The sequence below is a fragment of the Penaeus monodon genome, chromosome 26, assembly GCF_015228065.2.
Source record: "Penaeus monodon isolate SGIC_2016 chromosome 26, NSTDA_Pmon_1, whole genome shotgun sequence".
In the NCBI taxonomy this organism is placed as follows: Eukaryota; Metazoa; Arthropoda; class Malacostraca; order Decapoda; family Penaeidae; genus Penaeus; species Penaeus monodon.
The window spans coordinates 27,410,687-27,428,186 of record NC_051411.1 but is presented as its reverse complement, the minus strand read 5'-3'; the positions used below and the strand labels follow the sequence as shown (position 1 = coordinate 27,428,186).

The following is a 17,500-nucleotide window of genomic DNA, read 5'->3' as shown; positions in this document are numbered from 1 at the left end:
AAAATACGACCGTGTGTTGTTTTGGCGAGCCCCAGCTTGCCCTCTCTGTCTCATGGCTGCCAGGTTTCCATAGCCTTAACTACCGCCATTTTCTATAGAGTAACAGTAAAATAGAAATGTTTGTGTTTAGAGAATACCTTTCTAGGCCACTGATTTTTTTTTATTTTCGTGTTTCCGTTTATTAAAAAAAAAAAAAAAAAAAAAACGAAATCCTGAACCAACTTGTGAATCTTGAAATATAAAGAAAAGAAGATGGGTCAACTTCTCCTTCGGTTTGATAAAGATAGTTCAAAATATGGCGGGCAAAGTTTTTCTCACTGAGGATTCGAGCAAGTGTCGTAAGGAGGCTTCAAAGCAGCCTTATTCGCACAAGATCCTGGTGGACATTTCTTATGTGTGCTCTGTTTCCTGTTATTTTGTATAATTTAGCAGTTCGTAAATGAAGACAGAATACCTTCACAATTTTTCCCGCAGTCCAAATATAAATTTCCGTAAATCACCGCAGCTACGAAAACGTGACGTCACTGTTTACCGCCAACGTCACAAAGCTGGTCTTTTAGGAGAGCCGTGAGCGGGAAATCTGCGCAGACGGATGTACCTTCTTTCTCGATGTTAAAATGGTACATAACACAATTTTCAAACGATCTTGTAACGCGACAGCCAAGTTACGTTATGCGCAGATCTTCGATGGGAGGGTTCACCTGCCTTATGCCGCCCTGTTGCCTTCCGCTCCATGCAGGTTCATTTACAGCTGCTGGCGGCACGGTGCAGATTTTGATCACAACACCATGATAATAACTCAGTGCTTATATCCTGGATAATTGTTATTATTACATGATTATCCTTCCTCAGCTTAATGACAATATATCAGCATACCGAAACTAAATTATGATACTGACATTCATACATAAAATATCACTTATCAATTTCACAGTAGTATTTTTTATCATGTGTTTGAATATGTATAAGTATGTACATGCGTGTCTATATATATATATATATATATATATATATATATATATATATATATATATATATATTATATATATATATATATATATATATATATATATATATATAAGTGTGTGCACACATTATGTGCGCGCGCGCGCGTGTGTGTGTTGTGTGTGTGTGTGTGTGTGTGTGCGCGTGTGCGTGTGCGTGTGCGTGTGCGTGTGCGTGTGTGTGTGTGTGTGTGTGAGTGTGTGCGTGAGAATATAACCCCAATAATGACCAATATTGCATTTGCCTGCATCGTACATCTGGAGAACCACACATCAAACCACACCAGACTGACACTGCAAAGATTCCATAATAAGATTATTGATAAAGTTTCCACGATGCCAAAGAATATTTTGAACTTAAATGTACTTAGCAGAGCATGGATGATGGTATAGTATAGGTGCTCTGAATATATTTTTGTGTGACGATGTATAGGTGTTTTTTTTTCATGAACAAAGAATTTATGATGCTGAAAATTATGTTTAGAGTAATGTAGTATATGTGTTAAAGCAAATAAACTGACATTTGTTTGTTAGCCAAAGAAATGCTATATAACAGTGTTTTTTATTACCTCTGTGTGCTGTCATGTTCATTACATTTTTTTCGTTTATCTGATTTCATACTTTTAGCGAAAACTGGTTCAATATTTTGTTTGAAGTTGGAATTAGATTTTTGTTTTCAAGAAATAATTATCGTTATTAAATATGATACAGTTCAGACATTTTCTCAGTATATTAAAAATAACAGAGCGCAAATTAGAATATATTTGAAGTCGACAATTTGTAGGAATTTTATCAAGGTAAACAAAGTCCACGATTTCTGTAATAAAAAGACCCCTGATAAGTAATTGGATTTCTATTATAAAAAGACTCTAAGGAAAAAAATTAAATCATACATAAAATACACCAAGGAAGTTCACTGGGAAAGTTTTTTTTAGATCATTCATATCTAAAGGAATTGAAAGGAAAATTCCCTTTTGACAACCTGAAACGAGCAGATTCTTGCTATTTAAACAGTCAGGCCTCTTATCCTGTGATATAGCAGAGTAAAGTGTGAAAATAATGAGATCCTAACATTAGTTTAAAACGTCATTTGGAGTGATGGAAAATAAATCGGATAATTGAATGTAAAGGAAGGTTACGAGAAAAGAGGTGACGGGGAGCAAGAATGAAGAGACCCCAGACAGCAACAGGAGAGAGAGAGAGAGAGGAAGTGAAGAAGGAAATAAGTGAATTAAACTTAGAAGTCACGATAACAGTAAAACTGAGGACTGAGGATAAAAATATCGTATTAAATATCTTTTTCTTTTTTCTCCCTATTTCCCGCCGGTCGCTCTGCTTCTCTGATATTTTATCAGTTTGTCTGTCTATCTGTCTGCGTGTCTGTGTCTACCTGTCTATCTGTCTTTGCCCCCCCTCTCTCTCTCTCTCTCTCTCTCTCTCTCTCTCTCTCTCCTCTCTCTCTCTCTCTCTCTCTCTCTCTCTCTCTCTCTTCTCTCTCTCTCTCTCTCTCTCTCTTTTCCTTTTTTTTCTTAAAATGTGTCAGAGAAGTCCATTGATCATACGAAAAGAGGTTCAGGTCGATAGACGTCATGATTTGAATGGAAGAAAGGCACAGCATATATTTGTTATCCTTGCTGATGACTTAAGGGAACCACGTTACAGGCAAATGTACCCAAAATCCTCGTGATTTGGATTCACGGTCACGAAAGTAAAGGCTGTAAAAAAAAAGTGGTGGTTCTTCACGTCCTCAAGCTATGCTGTTTATCAAAATTCTATGATACTAGAATAAGGCTGTCCACACAATCGAGCAATGATCACAGCCTCAGGCCCCTAATGGAGTTACAAACTCATTGTTGTCCATAGCAAGCTTGGACTGTGTTGGAGAGAGAAGTGGTTCATCCCTCAGGGCCCCCTTGATTTAGATAACTAAACGGGGAATACTGTGTCCCTGGCTCCCTGAGGCAGTTCAGGACTGACCCAAAGCCAGCACGCTCTCACATCTTAAGAAGTGGACAGAAGAAGGGATTGCAGAATAGAAGGGGAAAAAAAAAAAGACCGTGCAGAAGATAAGAGCGATTCGGAACAATGGGCCTCAGTCTCCGTCTCCTGAGCCCCCCTCCCCCCCAACAACAGCAACGGGCATGGGGTTGGGATATGTGTGCAGCAAAAAAGGATTTCGAGTCCAGAATAATGATCGTTGGTGGGAGGCGAGACAGACATGACGAGCACTTATGTCTTGTGTCTTTACCGAAGATCAGTCGGGCATGCACGTCATGTCTGCAGTACTGACTAGAAGACTCGGCAGCCCCGCAACGCGATAGAAAAATAACGGTGTTCTGCATATTAATTGCTCGATCACACAACTGGACGGTCATCTACGAGCACGACTAAGCTGCTGGTTCTATTTCTATTTCCATTTTGTTACTCTTCCTCTTGCTACTATTCTTTTTCCTTTCTAAAATCTTTGAAACTGAATTAGAATATATGATAAAGAAGCTAAGAGGAAAGGCAAGAGAGCAAACTCATTTCTCTTTAGAAGTTTACACACATTACATTTAATTTATAAACGATAAACCTACATTGTATTTAATCAACAGGAGCAGTCACATAGTATATTGGGATGAACTTCACTCTTTTGTTGGTTGAGTTTGTTCTTTATCTTGTAATTCCATTTACCTCTATGTAAATTTAAATAGTGGGAGACATGATTGTCACTTGAAATTTAGTGTAAATGTTTAGCATAGTGGATAAGTGTGCTGGTCATTCAAAACAAGAAAAAATTAAAGAGAACCTATTTCTGTACCATGCATAAAAATGTATACACTGATTACATACTGCAAATTTAAGATAACTAATATGCATCACTCCTATTTATGTAATTACATCCACTAATAAAGAAAATTACATTTTTCTCGGTATCAAACTGTAACAAACAGTGCAATATTTTTAAATAATAGAAATTCCCCTTATTGAAGTTTCTGGTTTCCACTGTCATCCCTTACAGATTATTCAAATAAAAGCAGGCTGGCTAAAGAATATATGATAGTTTTTAATCAATAAGCCATAAGAAAGAATCAGAAACATATCTATGATTTTAGGCAAATGGGGTGTTGGGGGACAGACACATGTGTCGAGAATGGGCTAGGCTCCCAGAACTCTCAGAGAGAAAAAGTATCAGAAATTTCTCATTTATGCCTTGCAGGACAGTACTGGTTACTGCTGTGCTTTACCCCGAGTCTGAGTCATTGTTACACACTTCAAATATTTGGTTAACAATCCATAAATCACCCAAGTGAACATTTGATACATGTCAGACCTCTTTGCTATAACTTGTAAATTGTCAAGCTTATACACTGTGTGCTCCTTTATTTGAATAAATCTCCAGCCATGACCAGCAGGCAATATTGTTGATTTAAGTAAGCTTATCCACATTAGTTTATTTAAAAGTAAATGCAAGTGAGATCTGTACACTACCTCATATGCTGTTATTAAAAATAGGAACTCAGTGATTTGTCTAATATATTTCTTCACATTTTTTCATGAATTTGCATAATAAATTTACAGTAGTTCTCAGTCATTAAATTTGATCTTAAGGTTCTTGTCTAATAATTTGTTGGATGACTTTAGTCTAGTTAAATAGGTCTATATGTACTTGTTGATCATGAGTTAATGAGTTTTATAACAAATAAGCTAATACATTTTGTATACATTTTTGTTTCAGGATCAGTTCTATGAATTCTAATTTAGTCTGCAAGAATAACTTCCCTTTAAACTCTACACTAAAAACAGAGTTTTTGGTTAGTAAAAGATGCACTGAAGTAATGTTTTATTCCACGTAAAAGACTAAAAGAGATTTTTTTTCATTTTTTCATTCCACATAAAAGACTAAAAAGGGATGATTTTATTCTTTATTTTAATGGGTATGAGTCAGTAAGACGTGTATTACATAATGACAATGTTACAAAATCTCATTAATGTTATAATACCTTGACACGTGAGATTCATTACAAAACTGATTGTGACTTCTCGATGGACTAGCATAGTATGGATGTGTTCACACTCGTATGCTATTGCAAACTCACCTACAAAAATACGCATACACTCTACCTTGATATGAGCACATTTGCAAGTGTGTCTGCATGAGCACAAGTATATGTACATGTATGTGTGTGGATGTATGTATAGGCATGGACATTTATACTCACAAATGAATGTGTGTGTATATATACACATGCACACCCACACAAACACACAAAATTCTGACTGGCAGTTAGGTTTGTCACAGCACATGCTGATTGTTCAAGCATGCCAACTAATGAACTCAAAACTCAAAAGTGAGAATGAAACCTTCAGAAAAAAATAATAATAATAATTCAGAACACATCCTTTCACTACAAACTTAATTTCCCCAAAATACAGTATCACAACAAGCATACAATACTCTTCATAGATACATATATCTTTATTCAGTCATTCAAAGTATCTTTTTATGTATCTATATCAATTATATAATTTGGCTAACTAGCTATGGACAAATTACCTACCATGTACACAATCTAACGAGAAATAAATTTGTTCCAGGTATGACATTCATTTACCATGTCACTTGATTTCCGAGATGAGTATGTAGTATTCCAGCTAACTTTATAAAAAAAAAATCATAAACAGTGTTCCTAAGAGCATCTGCCTTTTTTTTTACTCATTTTTGTTTTTTTGACAATATCCCTCACACTAAGTAATTTGGTACAATAAAGCAAAAGGTCATGAGAATATAAATTCCTTTTACGTCCATATCTTAACTATACCAAGATGTTACATCAATTGTATTGGAAACACTAAATACTTTTTCCCTTTCAATAACTTTGTCAATCACAAGGTTAGCATCAGCGCTTGATTAATATCAGGAGGCAATGTACACAAATACATTTCATTTGATCTGATGACATTCCACAAAATCAAAATATATGATATAAAAATATCATGCTGCCATTCTACTTTCATATGTGTGTTAATAATCAGTATCTCTCTCATCAAAGTCAACAGATTATCTATCTCATAGCTTCTTTAATCTCTCTGTATTTGGAGTGGTGAGAGTTTTTTTTTTCACTTACATATTAAGTTTCCAAAACAAGCATTATGTACCAACACAATGGCACAACCATAATAATCTCACATACCAATACTTTGCCTGAGTATCTGTGGAAAACGATAAAACTCTCAGCTGCCCGACTGCAGACAATCTATTATACATTGAATAATCTCTGTTATTATTGTATTTTTTATGCTTTTCTGTACAGCTGTGTATTTACAGTACCCTGGACACCTACACACTACAAAGGAAGGGGAAAGAGGAGGTTTGGGAACTGAGGAGTTGAAGGTAGATGGGGAGGTGGGTAAAGGGTAGGGTGGTTACGCGATTTCGCAGACACTCACAAATGAATGTATTCACGAAACCAACTGACGCACCGCAGAACCGTAGGACCGTGTGATTGTGCGTTTCCACAGGATGCAAGCAACTAAGACCTACAAGAAGCAGAAGGAAGTGCCTGCTTGGTAAAGGTATCCTAACTGCACCTGACCAGTCGAGCCACAGTGTCTCTATCACAATTGTCTCTTAAAGAAGAATTTCAAATTTACAAAATATTCTTCTTTTTCATCGTTAAAATGGTGGGCTTCGTTCTATCCAGCTCAACAGTACCATTAAGAAAACATTACTAAATATTGTACATACAGAAACACAATCCTACTGTGTTTAAAGGCATGGAAGTTTAAATTTATTTTCCTTCTTTTTTTTATTTTTTTAGTTCACTTTTTCCACTTCCTTTTGAATCAATACTATTCTACAATCTTTTTTTATCATTATTATACTATTTTATGACATCTATTATACTGGAAAGACAATCACTGTTTATTTGTTTTTATATCTTATTCATTATCTTCCAAGGAAGTTCAGTATTATTGTCCAGTGCAACATCGAGCACTCTGACTTTCCACATGACACTAAACTACAACTTCTTTCTTTTCTTTTTTCCTTTTTTTTCAGTTTTCACGGAAAAATACGATTGCACAGCCCAGAATCTCTCAGAAGCTTGGATCAAATAGCTATGACACTCTGCTGTCACTTCTGCATTGTGAGTGCATGAAAACCGATTGACCAACCAAAATAACGCACACTTATGACTACACACTAAGCTTCATCCTGAGTCACACGTCCATGTTCTTGCTCTGTGTCTGGATGATGAACGGCTCGCTCCACATTCTCCGCAAGTCACCCTGGGAAAATATGAATTATAAATATCAAATATGTAAGTTGCTCACCAGATTCGGAGTAATGCCTTTTCTTCCTTAATTAAGTTCAAAATATCCATATTAGAAATGTTCAGATTAGAACAATTAGAGCTAAGATAATTGTGTATTAAAGTTCATCAAATAAACACATTTTTTTGTGTTGCTTGCAGTTAAGGTTCTAAACTTTGTCATGATTTAGGGATTATATATAGCACAATAAACACACTAATAAACAAAGATCTGTGATGGTTGAAAATTGAAAAAAAAAAAAAAAAAAAAAAAAAAAAAAAAAAAAAAAAAAAAAAAAATATATATATATATATATATATATATATATATATATATATATATATATATATATATATATATATATAATAATAATAATAATAATAATAATAATAATAATAATAATAATAATAATAATAAAAAATAAGCCACAAAAATGATGCAAAAGTGACAAGAGACCCATACCTTGAGGTAAGCCATGGTGAGCAGGGGCAACAGCGTGAAGGGTACGAGGTAGAGCAGGGCTGGCTGCGCAGCCTTGAAAACTTCAGATGACACTGTTGCTGTCAACAGGCCCAGGAAGTAGCCAATGAGGGAGCAGTGGAAGTAGCTGTACAGAAACAGGAGCAAATATAAAACAGGGGTAGGAAGGGGGGGGGGCAAACTGATAGTGGCTAGAACAACAACAATAATAACAACAATCATCAATGTCACACTTCCATTGCTGTTTTTTTTTTTCATATAATGTCTTCAATCTTTTTCTTACATCATACAAAATATATAATCACTATAATGTTTTATTATAACACTAAAAAAGAAAAAAATATACCTTTCTGGCAATCAGAATCTAACACTAACATTTTATTCAAGTCTTATTTTTCTCCACTGAATCACTTCAATTTCCTGCTTAAAATTCAATCTCTGGTGCTATATCTTTTATTGTCTTCTATACTTACCTTATTTTATTCAAATTAGAAGGTGGTGGTACACCCGCTTCTGCCGATAAGAGCTGAGCCTTCTTGTAGGCATCATATCGGAGCACAAAACACAACAGGAGGCCTGGCATTACCTGTAAATATCACACATCAGCATCAGCATGAGGATATAATTCTGCATCTGGATTTTAACTAACCTGGTAATCTTCTATCTACTGAGTTAATCCAATATGATGGTAGCAATACAAGAAAAAACTGGGGATCAACATTCCTAGGCCCCAGTATTCCTAAGAGAACATCCAAAAAGCCCAGACCCAATCAGAGAGGCCTGTGGGAGCACTCACAATGTCCCCAAGGCCCAGCATGGAGAAGTGGCCGGTGTTGTGCATTGACGGGAAGACCAGTTTGCCAGGCAGGGAGAGCTTGGGGGCCTCTCGTCCCACGCTGCCCAGGTGGAGCTTGCGTGCCATCACTCCCACTGGGTTTTCCGCTGGGCGAGTTGCAACCTATGGGGGTGAGAAGAGAGGGTGATAGGAAATGTTGCTACTGTCAGCTTATCTGCTGGTGAGAGATTTTTTCTTCTAAATGCAACAACTAGTTATTTTATCTTACTTTAGCAATTTTTTACTAAATGCAGCAAGTAGTAAAGATAACAATATCTACATAATTCACTGACATCATTGAAAATGTAACACAAGCAGAAGTACTTGGTCATTATAAAGTCTAAACAAGCCTCAATTCTCCTCTCTTTAACACACCTTCACCATGACGTTGGCGTTGAACACATACGAGGAAAAGAACACCCAGAAAACGTCATATACCAGAAGTCCAGTCAGGAGCAGTGTGGACACTTTTAGGCTAGGCAGCCGCACAAACGCGATGAAGGCGACGCACAGCCCCATTCCCATTGCTGTGATTGAGTGAGAAGATGGTTTTAAGTAATAGAATATCTCTCCTTCTGATATGTGCTAAGACAATCATAAACCCTTTCCCACACACAAAAATCATAAGATTCATCAGCAAATGAAGAGTTCCAATAAGTTCCTGACTTTTTAATATTGAATTTACACTCTGTTACCTATATAACCTTACCCTCTCATCAGTCTACAATCACAAATACGCACACACTTACCATCCATGAGAAGCCAGTGACCCGTCATGACCCAAATGCAAACGATGGACACAGACAGGCAGAAGGCCATGATCTCCGCTCCTGTGAACCTTCCGCAAACACCAAATGATATTCTGTCGAAAGAGTACAAGTATCAGAGGAGTCTGAACATTAACTAATTTTATTTGCATTCCCTTTAATTCTTTCATCAATATCTTTCTTTTTAGTTTCTTTTAATTATTGAATCTGTGAATCCAAATGGAATTTTTTTTTTAATTCTGACAAAATATAATAAAAAGCAATGTAAATAACATTGAAACTTCATAATAATAGTAATATCCAAAATTCAACCAGAGCTACACATACTTTTACTGAAAATATTCAGTAAGGTCAATAACCAAACCTTGATAAATCACGTCCAACCTACTTTTTGTTATCAGAACACGGTCTGATGATGTACTGACACATAGGCAGCAAAAGGAACGCTAGTGCCACTGTAGCTATAACTGTAAACAAAGGTAAAATAGGTATATAATTATGTAAATGACTTCCTTGCAGCATTGATTCCTACAATATTTTTTTTCTTTTTTTTGCAAGCTTAATATTAAGTCAGAATTGCTGATGTACTTTACTTCTATTTCTACACTCCATAATCTTATTTTTTCAAAACTGATAACAGATACAAACAAACCAAATCTATCAATATCAATACACCAAATGAATATCAAGGAAACTACTTATCTCTCTCCTTAAACCTTAAATGGCAGGATGTATAATATTACAGCCAAGGATTTTAGGGCTGAATTTGATCTCTGGCACACAAGCCATATACAAGCTTTAGCCAAGACTATACATAGGAATGTACAGTGTATCCACACTTATATTTATATATCTGTCTAGCTACCTATCTTCCCATCTATGTACAGATGTGTGCATGTATGTATGTATGTATGTATGTATGTATGTATGTATGTATGTATGTATGTATGTATGTATGTATGTATGTATGTATGCATGCATGTATGTATGTATGTATGTATGTATGTATGTATGTATGTATGCATGTATGCATGCATGCATGCATGCATGCATGTATGTATGTATGTATGTATGTATGTATGTATGTATGTATGATGTATGTATGTATGATGTATGTATGTATGTATGTATGTATCTGCCAATCTATCTACCAATCAATTAATCTATACATCTACCTCCTAATATCTAACTATCCAAAGTGTATAACTACACAAAGTAATCTGGACTCACTTGCAGTACAGACAGCAAAGAGCATCTGCATGGAGTCAAAGAAGAAGAACATGATGAGGAGGGACACAGATGCCCCTACAGGCAAACACAGTGCCTGCATCATGTCCAGCGTCTGTACATCTGTTGAGAATAGATTAGCTAAAAGCCAAGCACATCTGCATTAGAGAAAATCCTGGTATTCGCATCTCAAGACAGCTACTTTTTTCACTAGAATTTATACAAAGGGGAGGAAAAGGGAATTATGATCACACATATCACATCAATATGACAACAATCTGATTCACATTTACAATATAACAAAAATATAGAACAGATCAAACACAACAACCTGCTTGAGAATTCATATCATAATCACATACATCATATAACCATAGCATATAGATGCAATATTCAGAACTAGAATCACTATGGAAACAATTCTGCACGTACTGTTGTCGTTAGATGAAGCTGGTGTGGCGATTCCAAGTAATTTGTTCCTCTCCTTTTCTGACTCCCTTTCTCTGGCCTCTTGTTCTAAGTTCAGTGATCTGCAATGCATAAAGAGTGCGGATGAATACACCAAGTTAAGTATATATTACATACTATTATCAATATAATTTCTACTATAGAGGACTAAATGCCTTATTTCCAAGGCTTAAAACAGTACAAAAGAGAAGAAAGATCACCTAAGCAAAAAAAGTGCTATGAAGAAAAATAATGATTATACAAGAGAAATGAGCTTGTGACCAGAACGCCCAGACATACATTAAAGGTTGTATCAACAGCTAGGGTACTGGTACGTGCAAAACAATGGGGAGAAAGTGATGGGCTCCATAAAGTGGAGCAAGGAATTACATAAAGGAAATAATTTTAATCTCCCCTTACAATAGTACGCTATTGGGTGCCACTGAAGTCTCTGCTTCTCACATACAGATTCTAATAAAGAAAACCTTGCAGTTCCAACTGATGATACTTTTCGGGAACTCAATGAAAACCACTAATTAGCTCTTAAAGGACAAAATGGGGGAATCTACAAATGAACACCAGATGAACAAAGTTACAAAAAAGAAACAAAAATTAATTATCCATGTTAGAACTATCAAAAGTAGAACAATTCAAGTTAAAATATATAAGTACACAAAAAAGTCTTTCCATTCTGCATTCACATGTAGCTCTGAAGTTTCCTTTAAGGGTTAAAGCTGGTTAAAAATCCCTCTCATTAAAAAACCTGTTAAAACAACCGAACTCGCATACAACATTCTGACTCCTGGTACTGCAGTATGACAATTCAAACGTCTTAGCTTTCACTCAGGATACTGAATTTCATTTAGCTTTTTCTCATAATAATGCCTATGTGTACACTCAAATTTCAAAATACATTAAAAATCATATGTATTTCTAGATATTTACATATCTGTCTGTTCATCCATTTGTCTTTCTTTCTTTTTCTTCAACCCCCCCCCCCTCTCTCTCTCTCTCTCTCTCTCTCCTTTGCTTTTCTCCATTCTCTTATATTTTCCCTTTACTCATTTCCTCCTCCTCTCCTATCCCCCTTACCTCCTGCCCTCTTTCTCTCCCTTTCTTCAGAGTAACTGCATTCATATCAGAGAAAAATCCCCAGAAGAGACATCCAATCGTAACCACTGCAATGAACCCTCTATCACCGGCAACCTTAGCCCCGCGTCGAAATCATATCCTACTCTTCCTTTCCCTCACTGCCGCTTGATTATGGCGTGCTGATGCTCTGATCTGCATGCCGTATGCAACAAGGTCAGGGTGTTCACCACGGCGCTCATTCCTGGAACTTGTGACCGTGCCAAGGTCCAAGCTGTGAGGTCTTCCCTGTGCTGTCTAATGAGGAGGGGGGGGGGCGAAGAGAGCGCACACATACATACATACATACATCATGCATACATACATACATAAATACATACATACATACCATACATACATGCATGCATGCATACAGACCATACATACATAAATACATGCGCACATATATACATACACACATAAATAAATACATACATACATACATACATACATATACACACACACACACACACACACACACACACACACACAAGAAAAAGAGAGAGAAAGGGTTGTTCAGTAAGAGCGCAAAAGCCAACAATATCCACCACCAAACGAGAAAGAGAGATCCAGGCCAACTCTCGTAGTGCACCCCCCCCTCTCTACTACCGGGCCTCCGTTGACTTTCCCTTCCAGACTACGAGGACCCGAGAGAGACGGATAACGGGTTAGAAAGCCAGGTGGGGGAGAGGGAAGGGGAGAGGGGAGAGGGAAGGGGGGAGGGAAGGGGGGAGGGAAGGGGGGAGGGAAAGGGAGAGGGAGGAGGGGAAGGGGCAGAGGGATGAGGGGAGGGAGTGGTAAAGAAGTGGAGGGGTAAAAAAGGGAGAGAAGGAAGGAGGAAAGTAGGGAGCGATAAAGATGGGAGTAGGGATGGAGACGGAGGCAAAGGAGGGAGAGGGGTTTAAGAAGGGTGTGGAAGCAAGGAAACACTGGGAGAGAGAGAGACACAGAGAGAGAGAGAGAGAGACACACAGAGAGAGACACAGAGAGAGAGAGACACAGAGAGAGAGAGAGAGAGAGAGAGAGAGAGAGAGAGAGAGGAGGAGAGAGAGAGAGAGAGAGAGGAGAGGAGGGAGGGAGGGAGGGAGGGAGGGAGGGAGGGAGGGAGGGAGGGAGGGAGGGACGGAGGGACGGAGGGACGGAGGGACGGAGGGACGGACGGACGACGAACGAACGAACGAACAAAGGAAAAAAGGAGGGAGGGAAGACTGAGAAAGGAAGACAGTAAAGAAGGAAGGGAGGGAAGGAATGGACAAGGAGGCAAGGAAGGCAAAAGTAAGGGCAGCAGAGAGGAGAGAAAAGAGGATGACGGGACAAAAATAAAGCAAAGAAAGAGCAGAACACGAAGAACAAGACAAACAATAAAATCAAAGCAACATTCAAGACCAATAAAATCACAGAAAAAAATGAAGACAAGAAAGGAAAAGAAAAAGTCCTTTCTATCTCCCATGGCTAATCAAGCCCCTTTAAACCAGTTGATTAACTCTCCTGACCAAGAGTCTCGAACAGACAGACAGACAGACAGAGATAGACATGTAGACGGACGGACGGACGGACAGACAGACAGACAGACAGACAGACAAACAGAGACACAGACACGTAGACGGACAGAGACAGACAGACAGACAGACACAGACATGTAGACAGACGGACAAACAGACAGATAGACAGACAGAGACACAGACATGTAGACGAACAGACAGACAGACAGACAGACAGACAGACAGACAGACGGACAAACGCATATACATAGAAGGATACATAGGTAAATGAATAGGAAAAATGAGGGTAGGGGGTGAAGGGTGAGAAAGAGGAGAGGGGAGGCGGGTGGAGGAGGAGGAGGAGGAGGAGGAGGAGGAGGAGGGAGGAGGAGGAGGAGGAGGAGGAGGAGGAAGAGGAGGAAGGGGGAAAGGGGAAGGGAGGGGGAGGGGAGAGGGGAGGGGAGGGGAGGGGAGGGGAGGGGAGGGGGGAGGGGAATAGGAGAAGGAAGAGAGGAAAGAGAAGAAGAAGAAGAAGAAGAAGAAGAAGAAGAAGAAGAAGAGAGGAGAACAAAGAGAATGAAAATCAAGAAAATGAGAATGAAAATAAAAATAAAAATAAAAGTACAAGACGAAAAAGAAGAACAAGAAAATAAGGAAGAAGACGAACGAATGGAATGGAATGATGGACAAGGGGGGGGGGAGGAAAAAAAAGGTAGAGAGAAAAAAAATGGGAATAAGAGATTTTTAAAAAATTGGATCATCTAATATGCAGCTTTACTGAATATAAAATTATTTAAATGAAAACGACGAAAATGTGGGGTAAAGCGAGAAGAGGAAGACAACCAAGTCGACCTCGAAAAACAGAAAAAATAGGAGAGAAAGAAAAAAAAAAGAGAAAATTGAAGAACACGAAGAAGAAGAACAGGAAAGGTGAACACTTATGAAACACGGAGAACAGATGAGACTTCCCTTTTCCTTCTCCCTTTTACCCTCCTCTTCCTTTACCATTTTCCTATCCTTGCCCCTTCCCTCCCTCTCCTCCTCCCACCCCTCTTCCCCTTTACCCTTCCCTTCCTTTCTTCCGTATCCAAACCTCCCTTATTTGCCTCTTCCCCTCATCACCCCCCTCCTCAGCCATTTCCACTCCTACCCCCATCTCGCATCACCTCAAATGTAAAATTGAATGAGTTAAAATTCTTAATAATCCAAAACACACACACAGACACATGCATCTAGTTCAAAGAGAGAGAGAGAGGGAGGGAGGGAGGGAGGGAGGGAGGGAGGGAGGGAGGGAGAGAGGGGAGGGAGGAGGGAGGGAGGGAGGGAGAGGGAGAGAGAGAGAGAGAGAGAGAGAGAGAGAGAGAGAGAGAGAGAGAGAGAGAGAGAGAGAGAGAGAGAGAGAGAGAGAGAGAGAGATAAACAAACGAATAAATAAATAAAGAGAGAGAGAGAGGGAGTCTTTCTGTTGTAAGCGATGCGATGTGACGCTGTCCCCTCCCCCTTCCCCCAGCCCCCAGCCCCCTACCCTTCTCCCCCTCCTGCTATAAAAAAAAGCCTCACTCCGTTTTCACTTTTTTTTAGATATATAAAAAAAACGAACAATAAAAACAACGCCCGTTGATATCGCATACACTTCCTACTCCTTTTTCTCTCACCGTCCGTCCGTCCGTTCGCACAGATGCGCACGCACAAGCATACACATACACATACACATACACATACACATACACATACACATACACATACAAATACACATACACATACACATACACACACACACACACAGCTTTTCTCCTCCAGCGGCGTGGTCTCCGCCGTCGCCTCAGCTCACGGCGGGAGAAAGTTGTCTTCCAAGCGAGACGAAGGAGAGGGGAAGGGAGGGAAGGGGTAAGGGGGAGATGGGGGGTTGCAGGTGGACGGGAGAGATGAGGGGGGCGGGCAAAGGGGGAAAGATGCCAGGGGGAGGGGGCGGGGAGGGGGCGGGGAGGGGGCGGGGTGGTGGAGAGAGGGTCAAAGACACCGAGTCACACCATTGCACTCACGCACCTGTCTTTTCTATATATCTCCATATAAACACATTTCCTTCTGGTAAAAGACACACACCAAGCATGCAGCGACAGACACACGGACTGAGAGACACAAAGACATAAAAAAGGTACCACTAGCTCTCTGTCCTCCTCTCCTGAAACCCTTCGTCCTCATCCCAAGGTATGTGACCTAGATTAACACACACACGCGGGAGGACGAGGTCAGCCGGCGACCCCTCTCCCCTCCCCCTCCCTCTCGTCCCCACCTCTCATCCCCTTCCCCAACATCTCCCCCACCCCCAAAAGGCCCCTCCTCCCTTCCCCGCATCCTCAAGTCCCCTCCCCCACCCCCTCCCCCCATAAGGTCGCCAGGATGTTTGGCTAAGAACCCTCCACTGTCTAAGGTCCAAGTTTTACGTGCTTATCATCACTTCCTTTAGACTGTAACCGCAATACAGATTGAAAATATCTAAAATGCGTTATAGATAGTTGCATCCGCGAAGGAACAACTGCACTTGTAACTACTACTGCTGTTGCTTCCGCTCCTGCCGGCTCTGCAAAATACCATTACAGCCACAACGATTACAGCTGCCAATGGAGTTATAACCACTCAGCAACAGCAGCAACCTACTGCTACCACTGCCGCTGCTAATATCTTCATTACTTCTACCGCTATAATCATCATCAGAGAGACGGAGAGAGAGAGGAAGAAAGAGAGGGAGGAAGAGAAGGAGGGAGGGCGGCAGAGAAGCAGACACAGAGACAAGAGAAAAACACACACACTGACAACGAAAATGGTAAACGAACACATGCCTTACCCCCCCCCCCCCCAAAAAAAAAAGGGGAAAAAAAAAAAACCCTTGGGCCGGGGTAAAACCCCCAAGGTTTTTAAAAATTCTTTCCCTTTGGGGAAAAGGGGATGGGGTTTTAAAAAAGGAAGGCCCCGAGTTTTTTGGGTTTTGGGAGGAAAAAAGGGGGCCCGGGGAAAAAGGGAGGGGGAGGGAGGGGGGAGGGAAAGGGAGGGGGGAGAGGGAAGAGAGGGAGGGAGGGGGAAGGGGGAAAAAAGGGGGGGGAAGGGGAAGGGAAAGAGGGGAGAAGGGGAAAAGGGGAGAGAGTTTAGGGACTGGGGGGGGAGAGAGGAAGAGAAGGGGGGGAGAGAGAGAGGAGAGAGAGAGAAGAGGGGAAAGAGAGAGAAAAAGAGAGAAGAGGAGGGAGGAAGAGGAGGAGGAGGAGAGAAGAGAGAGGGGAAGAGAGAAGAGAAGGGGAGGGGGGATGAGATGAGAGAAAGATAGTGAGGAAAGAGAGAGGAGGGAAAAGGAGAGAGAAAAAGAGAAAAAAAAAAAAGAGCAAAAGAGAGAGAGAGAAAGAGAGAAGAGAGAGAGGAGAGAGAGAGAGGAAGAGAGAGAGGAGAGGGGGGAAGAGAGAGAGAGAAGAGAAAAAGAGAAGAGGAAAAGAGAGAGAGGAAAAGAGTAGGAGAGAGAGGAGAAAAAAGCCCCCAAGGGGGAGAGGAGAGAGAGGAAGGGGAAAAGAGAGAGGAGGAGAGGGAGGAGATGAAAGAGAGGAGGAGAGTGAGAGAGAGGGGGAGAGGAGAGGAGACCAAGAGAGAGGAAGGAGAGGTGAGAGTTGGGGGGAGAGAGAGAGAGGGAGAGCAGACAAGAAAAGGCATGAAAAAAGAAAGACAAACAAACGGAACACAAAAGAGAGCGATGACAAAGGGAGACACACAAGAAAGGACAGATTTAAGATACACAAGACCTCCCACTCCACATTTCTGCAACACTTCCTCCTATTCCGAGTGACCTTACAC

At 40.0% G+C, this 17,500-nt stretch overlaps 2 protein-coding genes across 6 annotated transcripts in view; one reads left to right on the top strand and one right to left on the bottom strand.

Moving 5' to 3' along the window:
* The window catches only part of LOC119589641 (guanylate cyclase soluble subunit beta-1-like), a gene marked incomplete in the record, with an annotated part of 42,975 nt that extends 42,770 nt beyond the window's left edge, over positions 1–205 (top strand). Inside the window, 1 exon segment of the mRNA XM_037938235.1 lies at positions 1–205. This exon segment is cut by the window's left edge and continues 1,282 nt beyond it.
* A 4,613-nt stretch (positions 206–4,818) lies between these two features.
* The window catches only part of LOC119590047 (signal peptide peptidase-like 3), an 80,673-nt gene continuing 67,991 nt past the window's right edge, over positions 4,819–17,500 (bottom strand). For 2 of the 5 annotated variants that reach the window (XM_037938777.1, XM_037938782.1), the window contains 9 exons: positions 11,043–11,140; positions 10,614–10,751; positions 9,772–9,850; positions 9,366–9,478; positions 8,992–9,143; positions 8,578–8,739; positions 8,255–8,367; positions 7,764–7,908; positions 4,819–7,277 (listed from right to left, as the gene is read on the bottom strand). In XM_037938777.1, coding sequence (XP_037794705.1) covers positions 7,209–7,277; positions 7,764–7,908; positions 8,255–8,367; positions 8,578–8,739; positions 8,992–9,143; positions 9,366–9,478; positions 9,772–9,850; positions 10,614–10,751; positions 11,043–11,140 — 1,069 coding nt within the window. In that variant the 3' untranslated portion in view covers positions 4,819–7,208. The remainder of the gene's footprint in view (positions 7,278–7,763; positions 7,909–8,254; positions 8,368–8,577; positions 8,740–8,991; positions 9,144–9,365; positions 9,479–9,771; positions 9,851–10,613; positions 10,752–11,042; positions 11,141–17,500) is intronic. The other 3 variants (XM_037938779.1, XM_037938781.1, XM_037938778.1) reach the window with 3 other exon arrangements.